Source organism: Rutilus rutilus (assembly GCF_951802725.1).
Source record: "Rutilus rutilus genome assembly, chromosome: 17".
In the NCBI taxonomy this organism is placed as follows: domain Eukaryota; kingdom Metazoa; phylum Chordata; class Actinopteri; order Cypriniformes; family Leuciscidae; genus Rutilus; species Rutilus rutilus.
The window spans coordinates 20474711-20498830 of NC_140230.1; the positions used below are offsets into that span (position 1 = coordinate 20474711).

Consider the following 24120-nt stretch of genomic DNA (forward strand, 5'->3'; position numbering starts at 1 on the left):
TACATTTGTGGAAAAAAAAAAAACAAGAAAAAAAAAACATTATACAGGGAGTGGACTAACTAGCATGAGCAAACATGCGAAAATCTGGCAAAGAAACGAATGAGACGACAAATCAAAGGAAAATATAAACAGGTGTGCGAGCAGTTACAAAAAAAAAAAAAAAAAAAAAAAAAAAAATTCTCTGTAGGCTACTGCGTTTCCAAAAAAAAAAAAAAGTAAAAAACATTAACGTGCAACAAGTAGGCTACGCGTCGCTGCCTGTTCAATGAGTGCTGAAATCAATTAACGTTACTCGTCATTAAAGTCATTTTGGCTTCATACTTTTGCCATAAAGTTAAATATTTGTTATACCTGACCAGATGATGTTTTTTTTTTTAAAATCACATCAGATAAGGAAGTTGTGTTTGAATAATTACTATCCTATTTAGCTGAAGTAAATTAAACGCAATTCTCACGTATCCTTGCTTGATGAAGAATGAGACGGCTCAACGATCAGTTGAAATTCAAAAGGCTGATTTTCGCGCTTCAGGGCAGTGACGAGCAAGTTACATATGTCGTCCAGTGGTTGTCCACACACCCTAGGCACAACCCTGAACGGTGGTTCAATGTCAACATTGTGACAACGCTGTAACAACCTTCACCACACAACGTAGTTATAGCAACCTTTTGGCCATGTTGTTAAAACGTTGTTAGAAGTTTGGGTACGTTGTGCCAACGTTCTGTGTTTGCTGGGAAGTAGCGTAAAGGCCCGTTCACACCAAGCACGATAACTATAAAGATAACGATAAAGATAACTATATATGCGTCCACACCAACGACCGATAACGGTCTATTTATTCTAAGCACGCGCGCGCCCGCCCCATTTTAAATGCGCGAGACCTTTAAATTAGAATGGATTCTGATTGCCTGTCAGTGTTTTATCGTTTGACAGCTGGAAAAAAATCGTTCTGAAAGTGATCCCAACGATATCGTTCCTCATATCTTTATCGTTATAGTTGTGGTGTGAACTCTGTTATTCTTTAATATGGAGAACGATTTTTAGAATTATATCTTTATCGTTATCTTTATAGTTATCGTGCTTGGTGTGAACGGGCCTTAAGACTATGGTTACCAAGTTGCAATAGTTGTGGTTGAAACATTTGACCTAAATTATATACTTGAGTTCCTGTTGGGGGACAAGCCTCAAAATCGAGGTCAGACCCCCATAATTTGCTTGCAGGTAGAAAAAATACAATGGAAGTCAATGGGGTCCAACACCTGTCTGTTTTCTGACATTCTTTAAAATATATTCTTTTGTGTTCAGAAGAAGAAAGAAATTAAAACAGGTTTGGAACAAACAAGTAAATGATGGAAGAATTTTACTTTTTGGGTGAACTATCCCTTTATCCAACTACTGCCTCCAACAGTTGATGCAGTTCCACGCTGAGTTCTCATAGCCTGAGATTTATATATAAAAAAAGGTAATCAATTTTTAAAGTCAGACAGCTGATTTAAAGCATTTGAAAATGAGATTCCCTTGTCCTGAAATGAGCAGATAGACCATTTGGAAGATGAAATATTAAACTCCCACTTCCATTATGAACAAAGGAGGGACAGGAACTCAGAAACTAGACAAGCATGGTCACAAAGTTTGTTGGCCTCTCCTCTTCGTTTACAATCCCACTCCTTCAAACGCAATGAACTGAAGCAGATTCTATTTCTATGCTCAAGTCCTTGCCTGTCTTCCTTTAGGAATGACGTTATGACCTTGGGCCATGTGACGCACTCACCCTATGTGGATCCTTCCGCCAGGGCATCCTGTAGCACAGAACTTACAACAACAATCCCAATAAGTGTTTAGTCCAACTCACTCTAGGAGCCCATGAAGAGTAATACATTTCTAGGAAGTTTTTACCATATTTGGCCTGATTTCAGAGGTTAGAAGGTCTTAAGAGAGGTTACAGAGTTCCAACATTTAGCCATCACAGTAGGCTACTTAATATTCAACAATATTATTGATTTAACTGCACTGACACTATTGTCTGAGAACTGAACTGAGATGGCATTACTGTTTTCTGCAGAACTGCTTTATAGATTAAATGAACTAATTTAATGATAATCTTTACAACCTGAATCAACACTAAACTGACCTCAGCTGAATAATGACTATTTTCTTAAAGAGCTGCTGTACAGTCGAAATGCATTGTTGAATTATTTTCCTGTTATCACTGTAAAGCTACTTTGAAACAAATTTTTTTTGTATAAAGCACTATGTAAATACAGGTGACTTGATTTGACTTAAGACTCCCCTAACTCCAAATTCAACTAGCCCATCAAGAGTACTTTATGGAAATTTATGGTTTAAGTTTCAACAAAAAGTTTAAAAACATTTAATGTAAATTATAATTCATGTAAATATTTATACTTTACCATAAACAAACAAAAATAGACAACTCTTGTTACTGTTTAAATAATGAAATATATATTTGTAACAAATCAGTTGGAGATCGCTTTAAAACAGATCTCATTACTTTTTTGTTTAAACAGAAGCAATATTTACATTGATTGCATAGCAACAAAACATTATTTAAAAGAATACAGAGAAAGAAATCACAAATAAATATGCATTTGAAGACTGAACAAAGAAAACAGGCAAAAGTTTGTAAAAGTAGTAAAGGTGTTATAAGTTTAACATACAAAACTGCACACGATTAATTTATACAAAATAATAAACAAAGCAAAAGTACAATTCCAGTGTTGAAAGACATTTATATGTTATAATAGTCTCAATTAGTCATAGTTCGAAAACTAAGATTATAAAAACAAAACATTTTTAAATAATTTCTTTTGAAACGTATAACAGCACTGGTGAGATGAGGACACTGTACACTTTTACATGCAGTTTTACAAAACAGTACCAGAAGAAAATCAATTATTTACAATCAAAACTGCAGCAAATAAAAGATAATGAAATGTGGAAATATGGCTTAAGGCAATGTATACTACCCCCTAGTGGTATTGGAATAAATTACAATGAAAATATCATTACCATTTAGAAAAAGTAAAATTGTGCACATAATCTACTATAATTAATTAAATAACATTTATTATTATTATTAATGCAGTCCTCTCTAAATCCTGAGCAGATATGATTATTCTTAGTGAAAGTGAAAAAGGTTAATTCACATTAGTCAGGAATTGTATCTAAATGCAGCAAATTTGAAACCTCATCCACACAGCACTATTTGGCTTCAGTATGAGTTGATTTTTTTTTCTTCTTTTTTTATAGAAAAGGGATGCTTGGTGTTTTCAGAGGTATTGCTGACTCTATAAACAACTGTCAGTCTATCAACTATCAGTCCTGAGCTGGACTGCTGGTAATATTTTGTGAATATTCATTGAATACTCATTGAATTCAAATTGATTTCATCAATGATTTTCTATTACATACTATCTCAAACATTCTTTGTTCCCAAAGTTCCCAAAGCATCTAAACGTTCAATACAGAAGTGGGTGGTAAAGCTGTGATTTCCAAGTTTTTTCAAGTATGCAGCAATCAACTTTCGCAGAGTTGAGAAAAAATTCCTGTAAAGTTTTTGATCAAGTAATAACAGATTGAGTGTTTTGTGCAAGAGCAGTCTGAATATATTGACTATGAATAACTGTGAAATAGGTAAAAAGAGAAAAGGTTTAAAAAATATATGACTAATATCAATAAAAAGTTAAATAGTTGGCATGCTTGTCACCATGTCTCATGCTTACGATTTCATTATGATAAGCTATAAAGTTCCCTGCAGAATGGCAGATACGTTATAAATATAGTCTAACGGACCAGGTGTATGTGCTAATTGGTTTCGAGCTCTTCACCCTTGCACCGTCCCCCAGGTTTGCAGGGTAGCGTGAGGCACAATGAAGTGAGGAGGGGCTTTGGGTACAACATAGTAAGCGAACAAAGGAGAAGGTGCCGGTGGGCATACGGTCGTGAAGAACATGCCTCTCTTTTTCTTGTACTGAGGCCACATCGGTGCAGGGTTGTAAAAGTACTGCGGGCCAGGGATCTGTTAATGACAGAGAAAATATTTTACAATGTCAGTTTTAAGACTCGTCTTAGGCCTTTTATTCAAAGGTAACGTAGTTTGTGTTCAAAAAGTGCTGAGAAAACAAATCTAGCAAGAAGTGAACATAAAAACAGTTGGTTTCTAAAACAGAGGCAGAGGTGGATGGGTTTTTTGCTCTTGCTAGTAATTCCAACATTTCAGCCTTCCTCACTCAACTTGAGTGTAGTTTGCTGAAGTGAGCTTGTAACAATGCATCATGGTATTTACCTGAGCTGTGGGAAACTTGTGTTGCCCTTTTGGCTCCCTTGCTTTAAATCTCGTTGTATAAACTCTGTTCCCCACTGTTCTCTTCTCCACTTTTTTCGTTTCGTCCTCTTTCACCTCCTCTTCTGTATCACTTGAGACTGCTGAGCCGCAGTCAGATGAGGTCGCTGAGTGGTAGTCCGATGTATCCACTTGGCTAAAAGTGTCATCCTTATTCGAGTGCTTTACCTCGACTTTAGCAAACTGAGCCACTGTAAAATATCTGCCGTTCTCCCCAGACCTGTGGGAACATATTAATGTAAACCGTTACTTTAATATAACTAGTATTAGGGTGTGTTCACACTTGATTCGATTAAAACGAACCCTAATGCGATTGCTCTGTTAGTGCCATCCGAACCCTGGTGCTCACTAAAACAAGATGAGGCCGCTGTCTCGATCCGCTTCCAAACCAACTCTGGCGCAGTTCGAATGAAATATGAACGCAACACGGACCAAAGACATGTAAACGAACCAAAAACAGGACATGATGTCACAAGATGCGACCCTAAAAAGGACAGAATGCTCAAGCACACCTGTTTTTTCTCGTCATAGTCGCGATGTTGTCCATCAGTTTGGTGCAGGCATCAGAACTGCATCTCTTCGCAGCAGATCGTTTGTGTGTGTGACAGAGGGATTCCTGCCGTTATTTTAACTCCTTTACACATTTTATAAGCTCTTCACGAGTTCTCAGCTGGTCAAAATATGTAGGCTACGCACATATAACGAGTGCATTTATCCCAGCACACAGATCGTTTTGGACGCTAAGCGGACCAGGACTAAATGTCCGAACCAAGCGAACCGAACTACAAGTGTGAACACACCCTTAGATTACTCTTCACAAAAAAATATCATATTCATAAAAAGGCCTATAGAAACAGTTCTTCTTTAATTTATCAAACAACAAGTATTTCATTAAAATATCATTCAACTTACCGCACACACACCTCCAATGGGTCGATCCAAATTGTGATCTCCCGAGGAAAGCCCAACTCACTTGGCTTTAAGCCGCTCTCCATGCATGCTTGTGATACTGATTCATCCCAGGGAATTGTGCCATTTATTCTGATGCATCTGAGAAATCCAGGAGAGGGTAAATAAGTTCATATTGTAAATGGTTGCTATGTAGGTTTGTAAGTCTTTCAGATATTACCTTATGTAGAGTATTAAAGGAACACTCCACCGTTTTTTGAAATAGGGCTTATTCACCTTCTTTCCTACATTTAGATAGGTGACAAATGCATTTTTGTCTCAGTGCATGCATTGTTTTAGTTTGACAGGGTCAGCGCTAGCTTAGCTTAGCATAATGAATGGAATCCTTTGTTGCCAGCTAGCATGTCCTGAGTAAAAGTGATATATATATAAAAAAAAAAAAAAAAACTAATTACTTCTTGTGGCCTGCGTATTCACAACGAGTACAAATAGTGATGCAGATTAACACTAGGCGATTTCCTAGGCAGATATTGACTTATATATTAAGGACTATATTAGGGGGAAGCACAGGCGAAGCACTGCTACTTGGGCGTGATATCTCTGCACCCAAGTAGCAGTGCTTCGCCTGTGCTTCCCCCTAATATAGTCCCAAGTCAATATCTGCATAGGAAATCGCCTAGTGTTAATCTGCATCGCTATTTGTACTTGTTGTGAATACGCAGGCCACAAGAAATAATTAGGTGGGTTTTTTTTTTTATATATATATATTACTTTTACTCATGACATGCTAGCTGGCAACAAAGGATTCCATTCATTATGCTAAGCTAAGCTAGGGCCGACCCTGTCAAACTAAAACAATGCATGCACTGAGACAAAAATGCATTTGCCCACCTATCTAAATGTAGGAAAGAAGGTGAATAAGCCCTATTTCAAAAAACGGTGGAGTGTTCCTTTAATAATTTCCACTTTGACCACAAATTAAATGATTTCTTCACTTTTTTGACTGAAAGCAGGCATGAGCATGCAAAAGTTTGTGGCCAGTAAGATTTTTTTTAAGGAAATTTCTATTGCAAATAAATGCTTCTTTGAACTTTCTAATAATTAAAGAATCCTGAAAAAAAATCCATCGCTGTTTCCAGACAAATATTACGCAGCACAGCTGTTTTCAACATTGATAATAATTAGAAATGTTTCTTGAGCATCAAATCAGCATATTAAAATGATTTCTTAAGGATCATGAAGACTGGAGTAATGATGCTGAAAATTTCCAGCAGAGAATAAATTACATTTTAAAATATAGGCTATTAAAAAAGAAAACATTTATTTTAAATTGTAATAATATTTCACAATATTACTGTTATTACTGTATTGTTGATCCAATAAATGCAGCCTTATTAAGCATAAGAGCATAAAAACATGAAAAAAAATCTTACCAACCCCAAATTTTGAATTATAGTGTATATTGAGATAATGCTGACAAAGCTATTTTACATCGTATTTATTTAATATTCCTTTGATCAGTGCATTACTACGATAAAAGGAAGGGACACGTTCGGGTCACTTAGTTTTGTCGTGGCCATGACTTTAATGCTTAAAATAACTTGCCAGAACAACCTGGCATTATGGAGATAATAAAAAAAAATGAAATTTATAACAATGCGACATTAAGACATGGCTAGGGTTACCTGTACGCCTGTCCTTTGTTAGGGTTGTCTGGGTACCAGTGGTCTGAGAACTTTTCAAGCAGAAGCTCTTGTAATTTAGTTGCGAAAAGTTTGGCTTTAATTTGATCCACACCTCCACGCTCCACTGCCAAACCTTTCAGAAAGTTTACTCCAGCACTCACTTCTCTCTTCATTCTCGCCACTGAAAAAAAATGGAAGAACAAAAACATGAAAAGCTGAAATTCATCTTTGGGACTATTATATTTAGAAAGCACAAAGTTAGGACATAATAGCCTAATCTCTGATTGACATCCGTTAGTTAAGTCGAAAAATTCTAGCATTCTTATTAAGAATAGTGTATTCAGTGTAAAAGTGAACTACCCAAAAAGACTAGACATATAAAGCAAATATGCAGGCCTGAAAAAAGCACGTTCTTCATGGCTTTTTTAAGGTTATAATAAAAGCATATTAGTTTTCAGTCACTAGCCAAAAAAAAACCATGTCTTGTCAAATTAATAAATTCCCATGTTTAACCACCACCTGAAACATCTACCCATTTGTATAGGTCATCTCTATAAGCATCTCTGATAGGGGAACTTCCCTAAGCAAGGGTTTCTCTTTCCTCTGACACCTGCTGAAACTGTGTCAGCTGTCAGAAGACTTGTTATACTGACAGAATGCCACCGCCATCATTTGCATTGAAGGCAAAAAAGATGCAAATAAGGAAATAGAGTTGCTCTTCTTCCAACAGAATATTGCTAAATAAGGTATACAGTTGCAAATTAAGATAAAGAAAAGTGCAAATAAACATGCATCCTTTGGATTCACAATGCAAATTAGTGTTATCATCGTGCTAGACATTCATGCTCCAAGACATTAATATGCGGTCATATAATGTCCTTTAGCCTAAACTCTCACTAAGAAAAATAAAATGTTTAAATATTTTAACTTCCTTCTGAGTAAATTAAACCATGTATAAGTTATGTTTAAATTATTCAACTTTTTATTATTCAATTCACAGTTTACTTTGCGAAACATGCTGGCCTACTTATGACAATTCATAAGTATTTGTTAATTCCAAGAAGAAGAAAAAAATCGGATTTACATATTATATATCACACTAATTAAACCAAATTAACAAATATCTGCCACTCTAAACATGCTGACTTAGGTTGTTGGATTATGCAACCTTTGAGGAACACGCTATGAGTCTACTCAGACATTAGTCAGAATGCTTGTTTAAGTTACACAATAATAAGTCATTCAAGAGTGAGTCTGCACAAGGGGCTCATAGAGCTAAGATTAATTATATTTTCAACCTACACCTCAAACTCTTGGGCTACTTGTGACTGAATCTGCAAACTCAAGTAAAGCAGAATGTCTTAATGTCATGTGCATGGGTTTAGATGGGTGAGTCGTGAGCAGGTCAACAGGTTCTGAAAGTTTTGTCTAGGCTATATTAAAGTTTATAATCCAGTAACAGTCAAATGTAAGGAGAAATTGTGAATCGCACGTTACAAACTCAAATGTGTTCTCAAAAGGCAAAGTTCCAGACAATAGGGAGAGCGGGGCTAGTTGTAACACACTTGTTTTAAATACTTCCACACATGCTAGCATGATGAAACTTAGTGTATTTACTAGTTGCCATATCAACACTATATGAGAAAAAAATTCAGAAATCTTTGGAAGATATCACTGAACATTTACTTAACCATAGCAAAAGTAAATTTCTTACTTGTTAATTTTTCATCTGTATTTTTGGTGTTTATTTTAAATTAGTCAAATCTGTATGTTATTTAACAGTTGACATGGTTCCTCTAATGCTTCGCTAACTAGCAGAAGACACTAGTAGGGTTTAAATCCCAGTTGTGCAGGTGGGGCATGTTGTAACACTGCGTTACAATGAGCCCTTATTAAAACTATGCTATTATTTTCTATACTTTTATGAATTCTATTGAGAAAACAGGAGAAAAGGGTGAATAAAGACTGAGAGTCAATGTTCAGAAATTATTATTATTATGTTTTGAACTATGTTGTATAGCTGTTTTCTGGTGTGTTCATTGTCAAACTCAAAAATTATTTTATTTTTAATTATTAAAAAATTCCATTATTTTATATGAAAAAGTTAATAATTATATTTTATTGAGAAAATATTTTAGTTTGACTTGTATTTTTTTTTTTTTTTGTAGTTCAGATTGCATTTTATGCTGTCATATGGTCATGTTACATGACAATGTGCCCCTCACATGTTACAATGTAGGCTACCCCACCTATTGGCCTTGTTGTCACATTTCACTTCCATTCTTTCGGCGTTGTTTATCAAGAACAAAGTATAGCCTACATGTATTAATAAAACAAAACCACATAATTGTACTAGACATGTGGGAAATTAATGTGGGAAAAAAAAATTATATTCTGAACCCTAAGCAGATTTACACAAACTGAGAAAGTCAAAAAGCGTTCGGTTGTGCCCCTCTCTCCCCTATCTATCTCCATCCATCCATTTTCCAAACCACTTGTCCTATAGTGACGCGGGGTGTTGTTTACAATAATCAAATTCTACTCTATTATTACAGTCTATTAAAACTGATATGTCTATTAAAAAGTAAGGTTATGAGCCCATTGTATAAAGGAAAAAAAAAAAAAAAAAAAAAGCGCACTAAAGAACTGCTCTTCAGTCACGTGCTACACGCACCACATGCAATACTAAAGATGTTCAAGCAAGCGGCTGGGAAAGTGCATCATCGGAAATTCCCAACGAAAACCCCCCAAATCATATGCGTGTGTGTGTGTGTGTGTGTATGTATATTATATACAGCCTATATAAGCTATAGTGTAATAATTGTCAGTGTAATTATCATTTAAAAAATTTTTTTTATATTAATATAATGATAATAATGGTGCTAAACAATTGCTGTAACAAGTAAATTAGTAGTCTAGCCTACGATCAAGATTATCGGAGTTTAACACTTTACATACTAGCCTACATCAGATTTATGTTTTGGCAATTTTACAACTTGATCCCTTAACTCGATCTCTTAAGAACAAATAAGAAAAGAAAAACGTCAACAAGTATTTTAATAATATGATTCTTAAGGCAATTCCTTACCGATATAAGATGAATCCAAAATGACTCGATGTTTCGTTCTTTTAGTTCTACTTCCTCAAAACTGTTATGTCCAAATAGGCTGATAACCTGAGTAAGCACGTTGCTTCCTTGTTGTAGTCGGTTATTGTAGTACACCAGTGTTCCACGTTTCTTCATTCGTGTTGTGGTCGGTCGACCAACATACACGTCATTTTACCGTCAGAGATTAGCATATGACTCACTTCCTTGTCCATACAATACAGCTTTACTCACTCTTTTACTACCAGCAGTCATGTCTGTTATTATGGCGCTGATTCACCTCAAACCCAAATATGGTCATTGCTAGTGTACTAGGAAGTAAGATTAGGTTTATGATGATTTTTAATCTGTATTTATCAATGCCATTGTAGATGTACATTTTGTTTTTGTTCTTGGTGTCTAATAAAAAAAAAAAAAGATAAAAAAAAGGCTTATTATGATTTAAAGAAGACATTGTAAAATAGTATCTATTAAGCATATAGGTTTTTTTCTTCTCTGTTGTGTGTGTTGAGTACGTCTGTTGCCTAATAGTTTAGATTAGTTTCATAATATATCTATATATTTTTTATTATTGCTAAACCTGATTTTTGAAGCGTGTTAAATTATGATTTGTACATAAGAATTGTAAGAAAGGCTTAAAATAATATATATAAGTATACAAAGCAAACACAAATACAAAATAAACATATGGCTACACCAATCATCAAAACCAGAAAAATATACAGTTAATAAATAAAAAACACATTTAGAAGTTATAATGCGATTAATAAATTATAATGAAATTAGCCTACTAAAAAATCAAGTTCATAAAACTAGTTCATAAAGAGAAAGTGAGGTGTGTAAGTAAAGAGTCTCTTTAATAATATAGTATTATATAGGCCTAACCATTGTATAGTGCCATTGAACCGGCACTATATAAAAAAGCAATATCGGTTTGGAATAGAATTGCATGACTTCAGGACTGATCAATTGTTGATGGAGCTTGAACTTCTCCTGATGTGCAGCAGATGGCAGAATTGATCCCTTCTTTTTTCTCTCACTTCTGCTTTCTCTTCTATTGCCCTCTGGGTAAGGATATTATGTTAGAGCGGGTTCATCAGGCTACATGTTAGATCAACTTGCTCAAACACCCTATAGAAAACAGCATGAGATAAATGGTATCATCGATATCATTGCTTCCTAGTCACAATCAGTCACTTTTACACAGTCGGAAAATACAGAATGTCCCAGATGCTAAATGATGAGGAAATTATAACTAAAAGAAAGGGAGGTGGACAACGATTTAAGGATCAGATGGTCATAACCAATATTCAATAAGATTTTTTTTACTGGCAGTGCAGTTAGGGGAATAATCAATCTGCCTCCATGCTGTAACTGGAATTCAAGAACAAAATGGGAAAACAATGTGATTTCTTCCATTGTCTTTTCCTGCATACATTCTTGGCTCCAGAATCCTTGTCAGTGGGTGATTCCGGTCATCAGCTGGTGGACTGATTGGATTTTTCCTGGATGCATTTGAACAAGCAATTAATTTGGTCAAAGAGCCATGGGTGATTTGGCATCCCACTTGAATTAAGAGTGTGATGCATTCCTTTGACCTGGCACCTCGATCAGCCCTCGAGAGGTTGGTGTTATGTGAATTATAAGGAAGGAAATCATACTTGGTTCATTTGCATATGATTTCCAATATGAACTATGTCTTAAATGTGACATTTTAGCCATTCGATTGATGATTTCCACAAACATTGTGTCTCTTATCAAAATATTGTATTTGTTTGTGCACCCCAAACAGCCCAGCAACAGTGGCTCAACCAATGGCGTGAGTTTGGGGCAGGGCAATCTGTTTGATTGACCAATTGCAGAAGCAGGGAGTGTTCTGTCATTTTTTTATTATTTTTTTGCCATTTTAGGAAATAATTATTTAGTTTGGTAAGAATTTGTACCTGTTTGACTAAAATGCCGTGGAAGTTACACACTTCACCTTTAATTTCTGAAAGTACTTTTTTTTTAGTCCCGTGTTTTCCCAGATGCCCAAAAGTACTTGGCTTATTATCTATGGAGATACTTTTGTGTCTTTTTTATGCAATCAAACATACCGCATTTTAGAGCAAAACTAATTATATTGAAAAAAAAAAAAAATAATTAGCAAATGTTTTAAGATGCAGCTTCATTTGCAAGCAAAACTGTTGTACTCGCAAGCAAAGATTTTAGACCTGCAAAAAAACATGACACCAGAACAGACACCAGAAAAATGACATGCAGAACAGCAAAATGTATGGGTACATAGAAAAGCACAGGAACTGCACTAAGGAAAGAGAATATTTATTTGAAATGCAAAGAGTTTTGTTATCAGTTACTTTATTTTTGTCTTAAGAAGACTTTTATTTTTCTAATTACAATATAATAGATTTTTGCTCTCAAACACAGTATATTTGATTGCATAAAAAAGACACAAATTGATACAAAGTTACTCCATAATTATCCACAACAATAACAGAGGTTGAAAAGTAGCTTGATGGTTATTTCTTTCCCGTATTGCTACCAAGGCAAAATGGATCATATTACTCATATTAGAAACCACAGGTGCTTCATTCGTAGCCAAGGGAAATTATCAAGGCTATTCTTTGTTGCCCAGCTTGAGCTTTGCAGCAATAAATGACTTCTACACCGGCACATAATATCTGAAGGTAGTGTATAAAAATATAAAAACTAAATAAATATTCAACAAATATTAAAATAAAGATTCGCATTGCAAATTGCACAATATATTGATTTTTTTTTTTTATATAACTAGAGCTGAATGTATTGTAGTATATTTTAATAATAATATTTTAAAATGTATCATTTTCATAATTTATTTGATTGTGTATTTTTATATCTTGAAAATAACCACTTCAGAATCCATTTTGTATCATTGAAGTCCTCAAACACAAATGATGTCTCCTAGTTGCTTCACCTTTAAAAATGTATTGATTTGCCGGGCTCCCAGCAAGCTTAATGCAATCGATAGCGATGGCCTTTCAAGATCAGCATCAGTATAAGCATACCATCCTCTCATGCACAGTTACCTCTACACAGCCACACATACACACACACACCCTCCCTCTGTATCCCCCTCACACCCCCAGGTAATGATTGTCCTTGGGCAAAAGAACAGTTTGTCTGCATTAGGAGTGAAGTGTTCCTAATGGGATTGTTCTCCCACTCTGGTAATGATGTTATGTATGAAGGGCCAGTTTACTTTCTATAATGAAGGTGAAAGAGATTGCAGCACACTTCTCTTTGACCTCTGTTATCTACCCTGTCTTTTCTCCCCCTTCCTTCCATCCCAGTGATCCCACCTCTCACCAATTCTGAAGCAGATCGATAGTAGTTTAGGTTTGCAGTGTGCTCAAAGATCTGCCTCGTTGGTTGTGTGGAGATAATGTTTGGTGTGATCTGTCCTTGTTACTCTGGGTGAGGGCAATCAAAAGAGGTGATTTTGATTACTTTTGAATGGTTGCTCAATGTCATCAACAGTGCAAAGCTCTGTTGGTCTTTACATTGTGTAAGTACTGTATAATACTACTACATGTGCTGAAATGCAAGTATTTTGTGAAATTGCTTGTAATAATTGTTATTTTGGCAAGTCAAATCAGTTCCAGTTGTGATGGGTTGTGACATTTCGGCAAAAGTTCAAATAACAGAACAGCACAATCAGTTAATTGTGCCGAACCATCAAGCACCTAGTTCTCTATAGAAAACCAAAATAATTGAGAGAAGACCACCCACAAAGTGAGGTGCATTATTCACCAACTGACATGACAGCCATTGATCACCATGCATTTCATTGACATGGAAAAGAGCAGATTTCTCTCAAAATGATTTTGAGTCTTGTTCAATTTACTTAATTAAAATTAGATACTGAAACTATTATTGAATGTTAATTTGTGTGCAGTCCACTTATATTTGTAAAATGGAATTTTAATGCAAGGTGTTTTGAACAAATAATTACTCATTAATGTTTTTTTAGTATGAATGTAATCCGGATGAACTACATCCGCCATGTTGTCATTATCATCATGTGACCTACCAGCGTCAGTTGCGTTGCTTGCTTCACTGCCATTCAAATTCAGAATCCTCTCCCGTGGCTTCATGGATAGTAAACTGTCGATCGTATTTACACTACAGAATTTCGCTGGAAGTCATCCGGGTACTTTTTGCCTACTATTTTATGAGTGATGTGAATTCAGACATACTTCTTTCGTCACATAATGTACTAATAATGGAAGTATGCGATTTCGGTTGTAGCCTCGAGCTTCCTCTCATCGGAGGTGGAGCTATAGACGCGAGGAAAGGAAACGGATTCACAGGAAATGAGAAGCACCCATTTATTTGACATTGTCATCTAGGTAAGTGCAAGAGATTCAAGTGAGTTATTTTGACATGATGTAGGCCTAATGGTTTACTTTGTTTTTAACTACACATGCATGCAATTTCAGTTAAAGATAGGGTTGGAAAATTTGGAAGCCACGCCTCCTTCAAAACACATGAACGCGCACAGAGTCTGCAAAGCATACGGTTTTTTTCATGTCTCAAATATAACATTACAATAGTAACGAACGTAAACAACTTAGAGAGCTCTTACTTGTTACCAACTGAATGCTGCATATTCATTTCGGCGTTGATAGTGTTAACATAGAAATAAAAAAATCCGAGTCTAAGGATGTGAAGCTCTGAAATGTCACGTGTTGCCATCTCGTAATTATGGTTATGACAGGGTGTGAACTGTGAAGGCAGCATAAGCTCGTTGTTTTGGTTCAGGATGAACTGTAGAAGGTGGCTGCTGTTTGTGTCGCTCAGTGACTGTCTGTCTACAGCTCTGCACACAGCCTCATGCCTGCTACAGACTGTACGATTTCGGCAATCCTATAAGATCATTACAAATCAAACTGCACTTTGGCAATTGTGTTTTTTATGTGCGCTGAAAGAAAGAGGGGAATATGGATGCGGTCGTGGCTAGGGAAAAAGAAGCCAACTTGGCATGCCAATTTAGCAAATGGAACTTCAGGTTGTATTTTTAGCGCCATGTCACATTGATCAATATGCCATTTCATGTTGCATTTTTATTAGCTATACCACGATTGGTCATCTTTCGCCTGGGACAGCTCAAAATCGTGCAATGTGTACCAGGCATTACGGGACGTATGATGTCTGCACGAGCAGGGTGTGCGGAATGTTGACAGGCAGGAAGGACATCATATCATTGCATTTGGGCCGAATGCAATGATTGGACAAATATTTTTTGGTCCTGGGACTTCCACAGAAGATATATGTAGGCTACTTGTTTTAATATTTAGAATTTTTAGACTACGTCTGTTATTGATTGCTATCAGGATGTGAAGAGAGTTCCAACCAGTATTTAAAAAATTGCCTACCCTACCTTTACTTGGTCATTTTATGTTAAGAAACCCCATTTCCATCTTGTTTACATCTTTACAACCACCATGAAGTTGATGACGACAGAATTTGCTAGGCTAATTATTTGATCTGTTTAAATTGTTGACTTGCGACGTGCATAATTTTTTCAGTTTTGAGCTGAGGTATTTTGTCACAATGGAACCTGCCATGTCAGGATATTGTTCTGGCTGTCCTGCACCTCGCTGCTCTGCATATCAATGTTCACTTTCCTTTTCTTGTCCCCCAGACTCAGTTCAGTGTGTTTCTCCTGCAGGAGGCTCTCAAGCAGGGAGAGGCCAGGATGGGATTGCAGCTTGCAGACCAGGGAGAGAGTTTCAAGTTCATGTGCAAGATTACATGTTCCTGACCAAGTGGAAGAGCTGAGAAAAAAATGTGCGGTAACTAAGACGAGAGGAGTCATCTGTATGCGCTGCTGTATCCTTAACAGTACATTGATTCCGAATGAGAGAAAAAGTGAACAAGAGAAGACGGGGAGTAAAATCCACTCCTTTGATTTCTCTTCACTGCTACTCTCCTCCTCTTTCCCTCCCACTAAGATATTCTGTCTGAAGCCACCCCCCTTTCTCTCTCGCTCCATCTCGCTCTGTCCTATGTTCCTATCCTTCACTCTTTCCTGCACATGCACATACTATTAAACACCACTGTTCTTTTTTTCCTAGCTCGTCTCTCATCAGGTCTTCTTTTAACGCACCGCTTTAAGAGCATCTAGTATTTCTGTTTCTCCCAACGGGTGGAGAAACCGGCTCAATGCGGCTCTCTCTCTCTCTCTCTCAGCTGTGTCTCACACACTGAGATAGCCTGTTTCTCATTGAGAGGCCCTTTTTTTACTTGTAACACACGAGTCTTGCTCTCTTTACGGTGCAGGTTTCCCTCCCCCTTCCCTCTTCTCTACACTTATCCGTAAAGAAAGGAAGGAAGCGGAAGAGAGTGGTGTCTGTGAGGAGGAATGATGAAAAGGCAGAGAGAGAGAGAGAGAGAGAGAGAAGGAGGGGGTAAACGAAGAGAGCAGGACTGAGGAGAGTGGACTGGCAGAAACGTGAAATACGAGAGGGAGAAGAGTAAAGTAGGAGAGGAACCTGTAAGAGGAGAAATGAGGGATGGCTGACCTGGAAGTGGGCAAAATCGGGGGAAAAGAAGCCACCGTTCTTTTACAACACTTGCTGGTATTTTGCTTTTCACTTTTCCCTTTTGGTCATTTCTTGCCTTCATTTTTCATCTGTCTTTTTCTGCTTCTTCTATTTTATCTAAAATCTTTTTCATGCTAATATGTTCCAATATCTTTCCCGGATGTTTTGTTAGCTTATAACTGCCCTTTCTGCTTCTTTGTGTGCAAAATTAACCATGTGTTTGTTTGGAGACTTTAAGTACTTTTCCTTCCTCTTCCATTACATTTTCATCCCTGCAGCGCTCATGTTCACTCTGTTTTCTTGTGCGACACGTATTAGCTTTGGTTGTGTATGTCTGTTCGAGACTTTATTGTTAGCATCATAGACTAATATCCATGACTTCTCCAAAAGGCTAAAATGAGGCCCGGTCAAGTTGATCGCATAAAAGGTTTAGTACTCACAGTTTGCATCAGTTAAATTAGTTCTGCACTGATGCACTTGTAGAGAGTGCGATCTTTATGCAAAGTCAATCCTGGCCTTCTCGGTTTGTGGCACTTTTGTTTCATCTGAATCGGTTTGAAATGTAGCGTAATCCCTTTATTGGGGTGTCCCCTCTTCTCTCTCCGTACCACGCTCCTCCCATCTCCCCTCATCCCCGCTGTCTGTCTTCCTCCGTCTGCGCCCTTTGCGAGAAGGTTTACCGCTGTAACGCTTGTTTATCAAACCAATGAATACAAAAGTGAACAGTTTCTCTCTTTCTTTGTAAATCCTCTGCTCTTATAATTTTGCAACAGCATGCTATCCTATCCTCTGTCTGTCCAATGTGTTTTATATCTCATGTCTGACTGCATACCTGTCTCCACGGTGATTATCCTCTACTGCCCTTAACCTGATGGTTCCTGCTAACCCGCCGACATATAAAAGCGTAATGGCAGTTTAGCAGTCAAAAACAGCCCTAAAATGATGTTTGCTTTCAACATAAATCTATGGAGATGAATTTAAGAGCTTTTAGGTTTTGGCACTCTTATTTTTAGTTCCCTGTCCAGTACTATGAGATTTTCTTTAACTTTTTACAGTGTATCATTTAATCGCAAATGTGCATTGCTTTTACTGCATTAAAGCTTTAAAATCACAAATGACAATTCGGTTTAGTGATAGAGGTAGAACATAATGGGAAAGATGCTTAAACAGATGCTTACATTTTATTCCTCAATCTGCACCATATATCCATGTAAGAAATGAGAGAATGTAAAAAACTTTCTGAGTGAACGAAGTCCAATTGTCTACTAGGGGTCCAGGGCCCACTAGGGGGCCTCAGCAACCTTCTAGGGGAGCCTCAAGATAAGTTATAAGGATAAATTAAAATAAGAATATACAAATAAAAAACAAGATATTTCTTATTTTAATTCAGTCTTTGTCTTTGAAGAACCAGGATTCTAATGGTTATGGAAAAGCTGAATATATGAGGAAGCCTCATTTTAAAAGTGTGATTTCTAGACCTAGAAAATGTAAAGGAATAAAATCTTGCTATGCCATGGCCATTTTTATATTGAATATGCATTTTTGTTTTCTATTTATGCTAAGCTCTAAAATATTTTAAAATGTCCTTATCCTTAATCCACCATGAACAACTGGAAGACAACTGGCCTTTGAAATCTGTTGAGTCAAAAATGTTGAGAACCACTGGTCAATTGTCTGTCAGTTATGTAACTCACAAAGGGAGTTAGCTAGGCACCAGTAAGGGGGGAAATTGACATTTAGGGGTATTTGTTCAACTGTCTGTTATAGGTTATAGTTTCATACCGATTATGGATTATATTTGACCATCCCTGATTCACTCACGTTCTCATGCTCTGAGACAAGCAAACCTCAAAGGAATTAATGTTCCTATGTATACTAACTCTCTCCCATTACTTAGTTACTTTTTATGGACTTATATATAATGTATATATATTTTGTATATATAAGTCCATAAAAAGTAACTAAGTAATGGGAGAGAGTTAGTTAAATACCAAATATGCTTTTTGTTTCATTTTTTTTGTTTAAATAATAATGTACTGTAGCCTGTTTTATTTCTTTATTATTTTGTGTTTCGAAATCTCTATTCCATCTCTGTTTTCCTTTTTTTTCTTGAATTTTGGCTCTCAGTTGAAATGGCATTCTTCATTGGCCCACAACTGCATTTACACACTACATATACACTTGAGCCTCCAGTCTTGAATACCACTACCAGTACAAAACAGTATAATGGCCATTGACTCTCCATATGTTCAAGTGTCTCAGATTGCTTGAGCCTGCCCTTACTGAAGTGCTCAGGAAATCAATAGGTTGAACATCAGTGCTGCCTCCTCGTTTCTGGCTGTGGAATAAAATGTGGAAAATTAATTTAGCTCTGAATACAAAAAAACAATACTAACAGAGACATAGTGGCCTCCACTGCTCATGTTTTCATGACTGATATATTACCATGTGCATTTGTTATTGTGAAGAAAAAACGATATTCCTCTCTGTATAAATATATCATGTCTACATAATGGAACATAAATTACAATTTGCCTCGTTCTTCTGGTATCAAATGTGTCTGCAAACACTTCTAATTGGCCTAAATTGTAGTGGTGACTAGATATTGTGTACACATTTTAGGTAACCTTATGTGACTCATATCTAAATAGCTCTTTCATCAAATCTCAACCCACTTCACCATCCAAATTAGGCTGAATTAAGACATTTGTTGGAGAGCTGATGCTTTTTTTAAATGACAGGTGGATGTGCAGTAAGTTAAATTGAGCAAAAAATGCATCTATATAACATTTCTGAAAAATTATCCGGTCTAACGTTCAGTTGTATTAAAGAGAGTCTGGCAAGCAAACATTTCTTTTTCTTTAAAAGGCTTGTATTCTTGCTTGGCAAAAAGTATTCAATGCTACTGCTCTCATCTAATTAATTTGATTCCTGAGATGCTGATCATAACTGCAAACCCTAATTCAGTTTTTTTTCTTTTCAGTTTAGTGTTTCAGTCACTTCATTTCATCAAATGCAATCCTAAATTTTAATGGATAGTTACCATAAAAATAAAAATGTTGTCATCTAACTATTAAATCATATAACTATTTAATAAAGGCAATTGAAATAAAGCTAATAAGTGTATTATTAATGAATTAATTTGATATAATTTAGTATTGGATGAAAAATTTATAAAACTTATTTAAATTTTGCCTTGACAACTAACTGAAATAAATAAATTTCAGTTGAAGTACTAAAATGTATTTAAAAAAATAATACTAAAATTTAATAATAATAATATAATAAAAGTGACAAAATTACTAAAACTTAAACTACAATTTAAATGAAGATTGAAAAATGAATGAATACTATAACAGTATAGAAATAATACTGATATCATTCCAATCTGTATGACTTTCTTTAAGAACGTTTTAGCTATTTTTGCTAACACAATGAAAGTAAATGGGGTCCAAAACAAAACATTGGACCCCACTTACTTCCTTTGTGTGGCCAAACATTTTCAAAATATCTTCTTTTGAGGATGAGTAAAAGATGACAGAGTTTTAGTTTTTTTTTTGTTGTTGTTGTTTTTTTGTGAGAACTATCCCTTTAAGAATAATATATATTTTATTTCAGAGGCAGTATTTCCTGTGGAGCTGTTTTTCATGTGATATTCTGCACCTGCATAATCAAATGTGCTGACAGTATGGGGCTAATTAACAGTTGCCTGACTGCTGTAATACTGTGTTTTTACCTGGAGTGCTGACTTACAAATTGCTGGAGAAGAAATGGTACCGTGGCTATTGTGTGTTCAGTGTGTGTGTGCGCTATGCTGGTTTACTCAAGGTGACATAGAAGTGTTAATATGCATGACCAAGTGACAATTATATTATGTCTTGAGTGACTGTATAATTGCACGTGAGGTTTGCTAGTGTGTGTAAAGCGATCGCGGGTGTGTGTGCGTACAGTGGTCGCGTGGGGGTTAATATCTGCAGTCCAGAGGAATGTGTTTCGGGTCAGCAATGAGAATTCCTCAGTTCTGCATTAGTAGGTCACAGCGCTGCTGCTTGCCTCAGCAAACTCCCTCACTGGCAGACTTCTCTCTTGTTTTCTCACCTTCTCCACTTCCCTTCTTTTCCTTTAGCTAGGTCTGATTTTCATTTTTCAACCTTCACTTTGCCGACATGAAATTGTTTCGCATCCTCTCATTCTTTCTTTGTTTCCCCTCTCTCCTGCTAAGACGACTGAGGTGTAGGGGGTTGGGTGAAAATGAGGAAAAGCTGTATGTGTGTGTTTGTGTTATATAAATCTAGCCACATGCACTATTCACTCTTGCCGTCTGGTGCTTGTGTTTGTGTACTAGGATTTATGTTGAAGATCTTTCTTATTACCAGATGCCCATTTCACTCAGCTCTGATAAAGTAAAGAGGGAGTACCTATACATTACCATTTGAGGTCAGTAAGATTTATTTTATTTAGCAAGGATGTGTCCATAAAGACAGTTATAAACTGATAAATGCTGCTCCTTAAACTTTTTATTCATCAAAGAACGCTGAAAATTTTTTATCATGGTTTCAATAACTTAATATTAAGTGGCACAACTGTTTTCAACATTGATAATAATAAGATATGTTTCTTGAGCACCAAATCACATACTAGAATGATTTCTGAAGGATCATGTGACACTGAAGATTGGCGTAATGATGCTGAAAATTCAGCTTTGCATCACAGGAATAAATTACATTTTAAAATATATTCAAATAGAAAATAGTTATTTTAAATTGTAACAATATTTCACAATATTACTGTTTACACTGTATTTTTGATCAAATACATGCATCCTTTGTAGGCGTTGTTTCAAAAACATTAAACATCTTATCGACCCCAAATGTGCTCTGCTCATTCAAAAGTATCTAGCACCCAAAAATGAAAAATGTACTCACTCGTCATTGTCTTTTTTAAAACTTTATGATTGTTTTTTTTTTGAGTGAACTATTCTCTTAGGATTTCTTAAGTAAAATAGGGAAACATAACCCAGGCGGCAACGACATAAGCCACGCACAACATGTGCACTCATTAACGCTCACAGGTAGCCATGTGCACTGATTCAAAAGCGTGCAGATATACAAACTGGGGTATTATGTACACATTCACCAGCGAAAGCAGGGCGATATTTGGTTTTAACTTTAGAAATTCAGTTGAACATATGGCCTGCAGCTTCAGGGTCGACCATCCCCGCTTTTCAATTGTACCTTTGTTCCTGTGTCCTCAGTGCTCTTTTATTTGTGTTATATCCCTGTCTTTCTTGTGGAGATACCTTTCTCTTTTCTGCCTCTCTCTCCCATCTGTGTCTGCTCCTTGTTCATGTCTGCATCCCTATCTCCTGCCTGTCTCTGCTATCTATCCTCTAATCCTACACTGTCCAGGCTGTTATCCTGCTCTTATTTCTTGGTGTGTGTGTGTGTGTTTGTGTGTGCTCCCAGAAAATTTGATTTATGTCACACTCTGTCCCCAAAGCTCAATATGTGTCTTTATGCTCTTCTCGGAATCAGGGAAAAGAGAGGCAGAGTTTTAAAGGATTTTAATGATATTTTAGTCCATTTAGAAAAAAAATTAACTAATGAGAAACTAGGTTTATTTTGACATCTGAATTAATGATAAATTGTTATATTTAGATTTGTCTAATCAACTACATTGCATTTATTGTTGCAATATCAAAATCTAGAACTGAAGATTTGAGCTTCATTACATGAGAAGACACTCTTAACAGTTTCCTTAATGGTTTTAAAATGTTTGAAATGATTGAGATTTATGCTGTTTCCTTCTTGGAGAACTTTCAGCTTGTCCAATACATTTCATTTTTGTAAAACCAAGTTTTATTAGACTTTCATATTGTCATAAGTTAAATTGTAATCACTTGTGTCTTCCGTCTTGGGGTTATTAGACATTTTTGTTTGCTGTTAACATAGCAAATCGACTGCATTAGTGTGTTTTTTTTTTTTAAATGAGATGGAATAAATTAAAAAAGAATGTCTCAAGTATTTTTCTTATTTCACAGTACCGTTAAAAGGTTTGGGATTGGTGAATAAAAAAAAAATACAGTAAACCAATAGTATTTTGAAATATTATTACTAATATTTAAAATGTAATATATTCCAGCGATGGCATAGCTGAATTTTCAGCATCATTACATCATGCTGATTTGGTGCTCAAGAGAAATTTCTTATTAAATCAATTTTGAAAACAGTTGTGCTATACTGAATATTTTGCTGGGAACCTTGATACATTTTTTTGTCAGGATTCTTTGGTGAATAGAAAGGTCAAATGAACAGCATTTTTTTAAATAGAATTTGTTTTACAATGTAAAAGTCTTTACTGCTCATTTTTGAACATTTTAATGCATCCTTGCTAAATAAAAGTATTTCTTTTCTTTCTTTTTTTTATAGTTTGAAAAACCTTTGAGGGACAGTAATTGGGGGGTTTGCATTTGTCTTTTTATGGAGGAATAGATAAGGAAAATGACTATTTTTGACTGGTCCAGAAAGAGATGGTTGGTGAAAAAGCAGCTGTGGCTTTTGAGTACATGGAGTGTTGAGGAACTACACTTTAAGATGAAAGCCGTAACCATGGTTCCCCTCCTCAAGATGTTTGCTTTTAGCAAAGAGAGGTCAGGAAACAGATCAAGCGCAAACACTTGTGCATTGTTCAAGTTCAAGGAGAAGTTTAATAGAAAACATGGTAGTAAAAATTGTATAAGATGAGTAGATTTGCGCTGTAGCATGATGTATTCAGTTTCACTGTTTGGTTTAGTCACAGTGAGAGCATTATTTTTGATTGCACTTCAGCTGTAGTATTTCCTAATTAATATGATGACAATTTTTGTGCATTAATGACTTGAATACTGGAAAAAGAGTTACTCTGTGAACTTAGTTTTTTGGCTTTATACCAAGCTGTAGATTTCAGCCTGACCCTTTCTGCCAGTGGATTCGAATGGTTATGTAAAGTTAACCGGTTAAAGTTGACATGATTGATGTTTATCAGAAAAACAGAGAACAATAGATTTATTTGTATAGCGCTTTTCATACATATTGTTTCAAAGCAGCTTTACAGAAAAATGCATGTTTCTACATTACAATTTAGAGTGATCTGTTATCAGAGGTGACTCTGTCAAAGTAATGTCCATATGTCAAAAATGTACAGTTCTGAGATAATACAAATCATGCAGTTAGCTTATGTATTAATTTAGGCAATTAAAGCAATTACAAGTTGTGATCATCATGATTACAATATAAAGAAAATTTGGCACGGGTGCATGTTGATTCAGAGTTGGCATCATCTGAAATCCTCACAGGGGTTGCCGTCTTCACTTCACAGGTGGTGGGGCATCTGAAATCTTTGTAAGAGGCTGGATTCAAACTGGAGCTGGCGTACTCTCTAGTTACCTTGGCATGCCAAGGTAGAAACAGAAAAGCAAGTGGAAAATAATTAGC

At 35.9% G+C, this 24120-nt stretch overlaps 2 protein-coding genes across 2 annotated transcripts in view; one reads left to right on the forward strand and one right to left on the reverse strand.

Moving 5' to 3' along the window:
- Positions 1–2317: 2317 nt before the first annotated feature.
- Positions 2318–10295, reverse strand: LOC311306966 (maternal B9.15 protein). The gene is made up of 5 exons (XM_084435627.1): positions 10044–10295; positions 6956–7136; positions 5274–5411; positions 4305–4581; positions 2318–4037 (listed from the first exon to the last, which is right to left on the reverse strand). Exons 2-5 carry the CDS (start codon positions 7126–7128, stop codon positions 3843–3845), a joined length of 783 nt encoding a protein of 260 aa, XP_084291753.1. The 5' UTR covers positions 7129–7136; positions 10044–10295; the 3' UTR covers positions 2318–3842.
- A 5789-nt stretch (positions 10296–16084) lies between these two features.
- The window catches only part of spaca6 (sperm acrosome associated 6), a 38450-nt gene continuing 30414 nt past the window's right edge, over positions 16085–24120 (forward strand). Inside the window, exon 1 of the mRNA XM_084384701.1 lies at positions 16085–16684. The gene's annotated coding sequence lies outside the window, so the exon portion shown is untranslated. The remainder of the gene's footprint in view (positions 16685–24120) is intronic.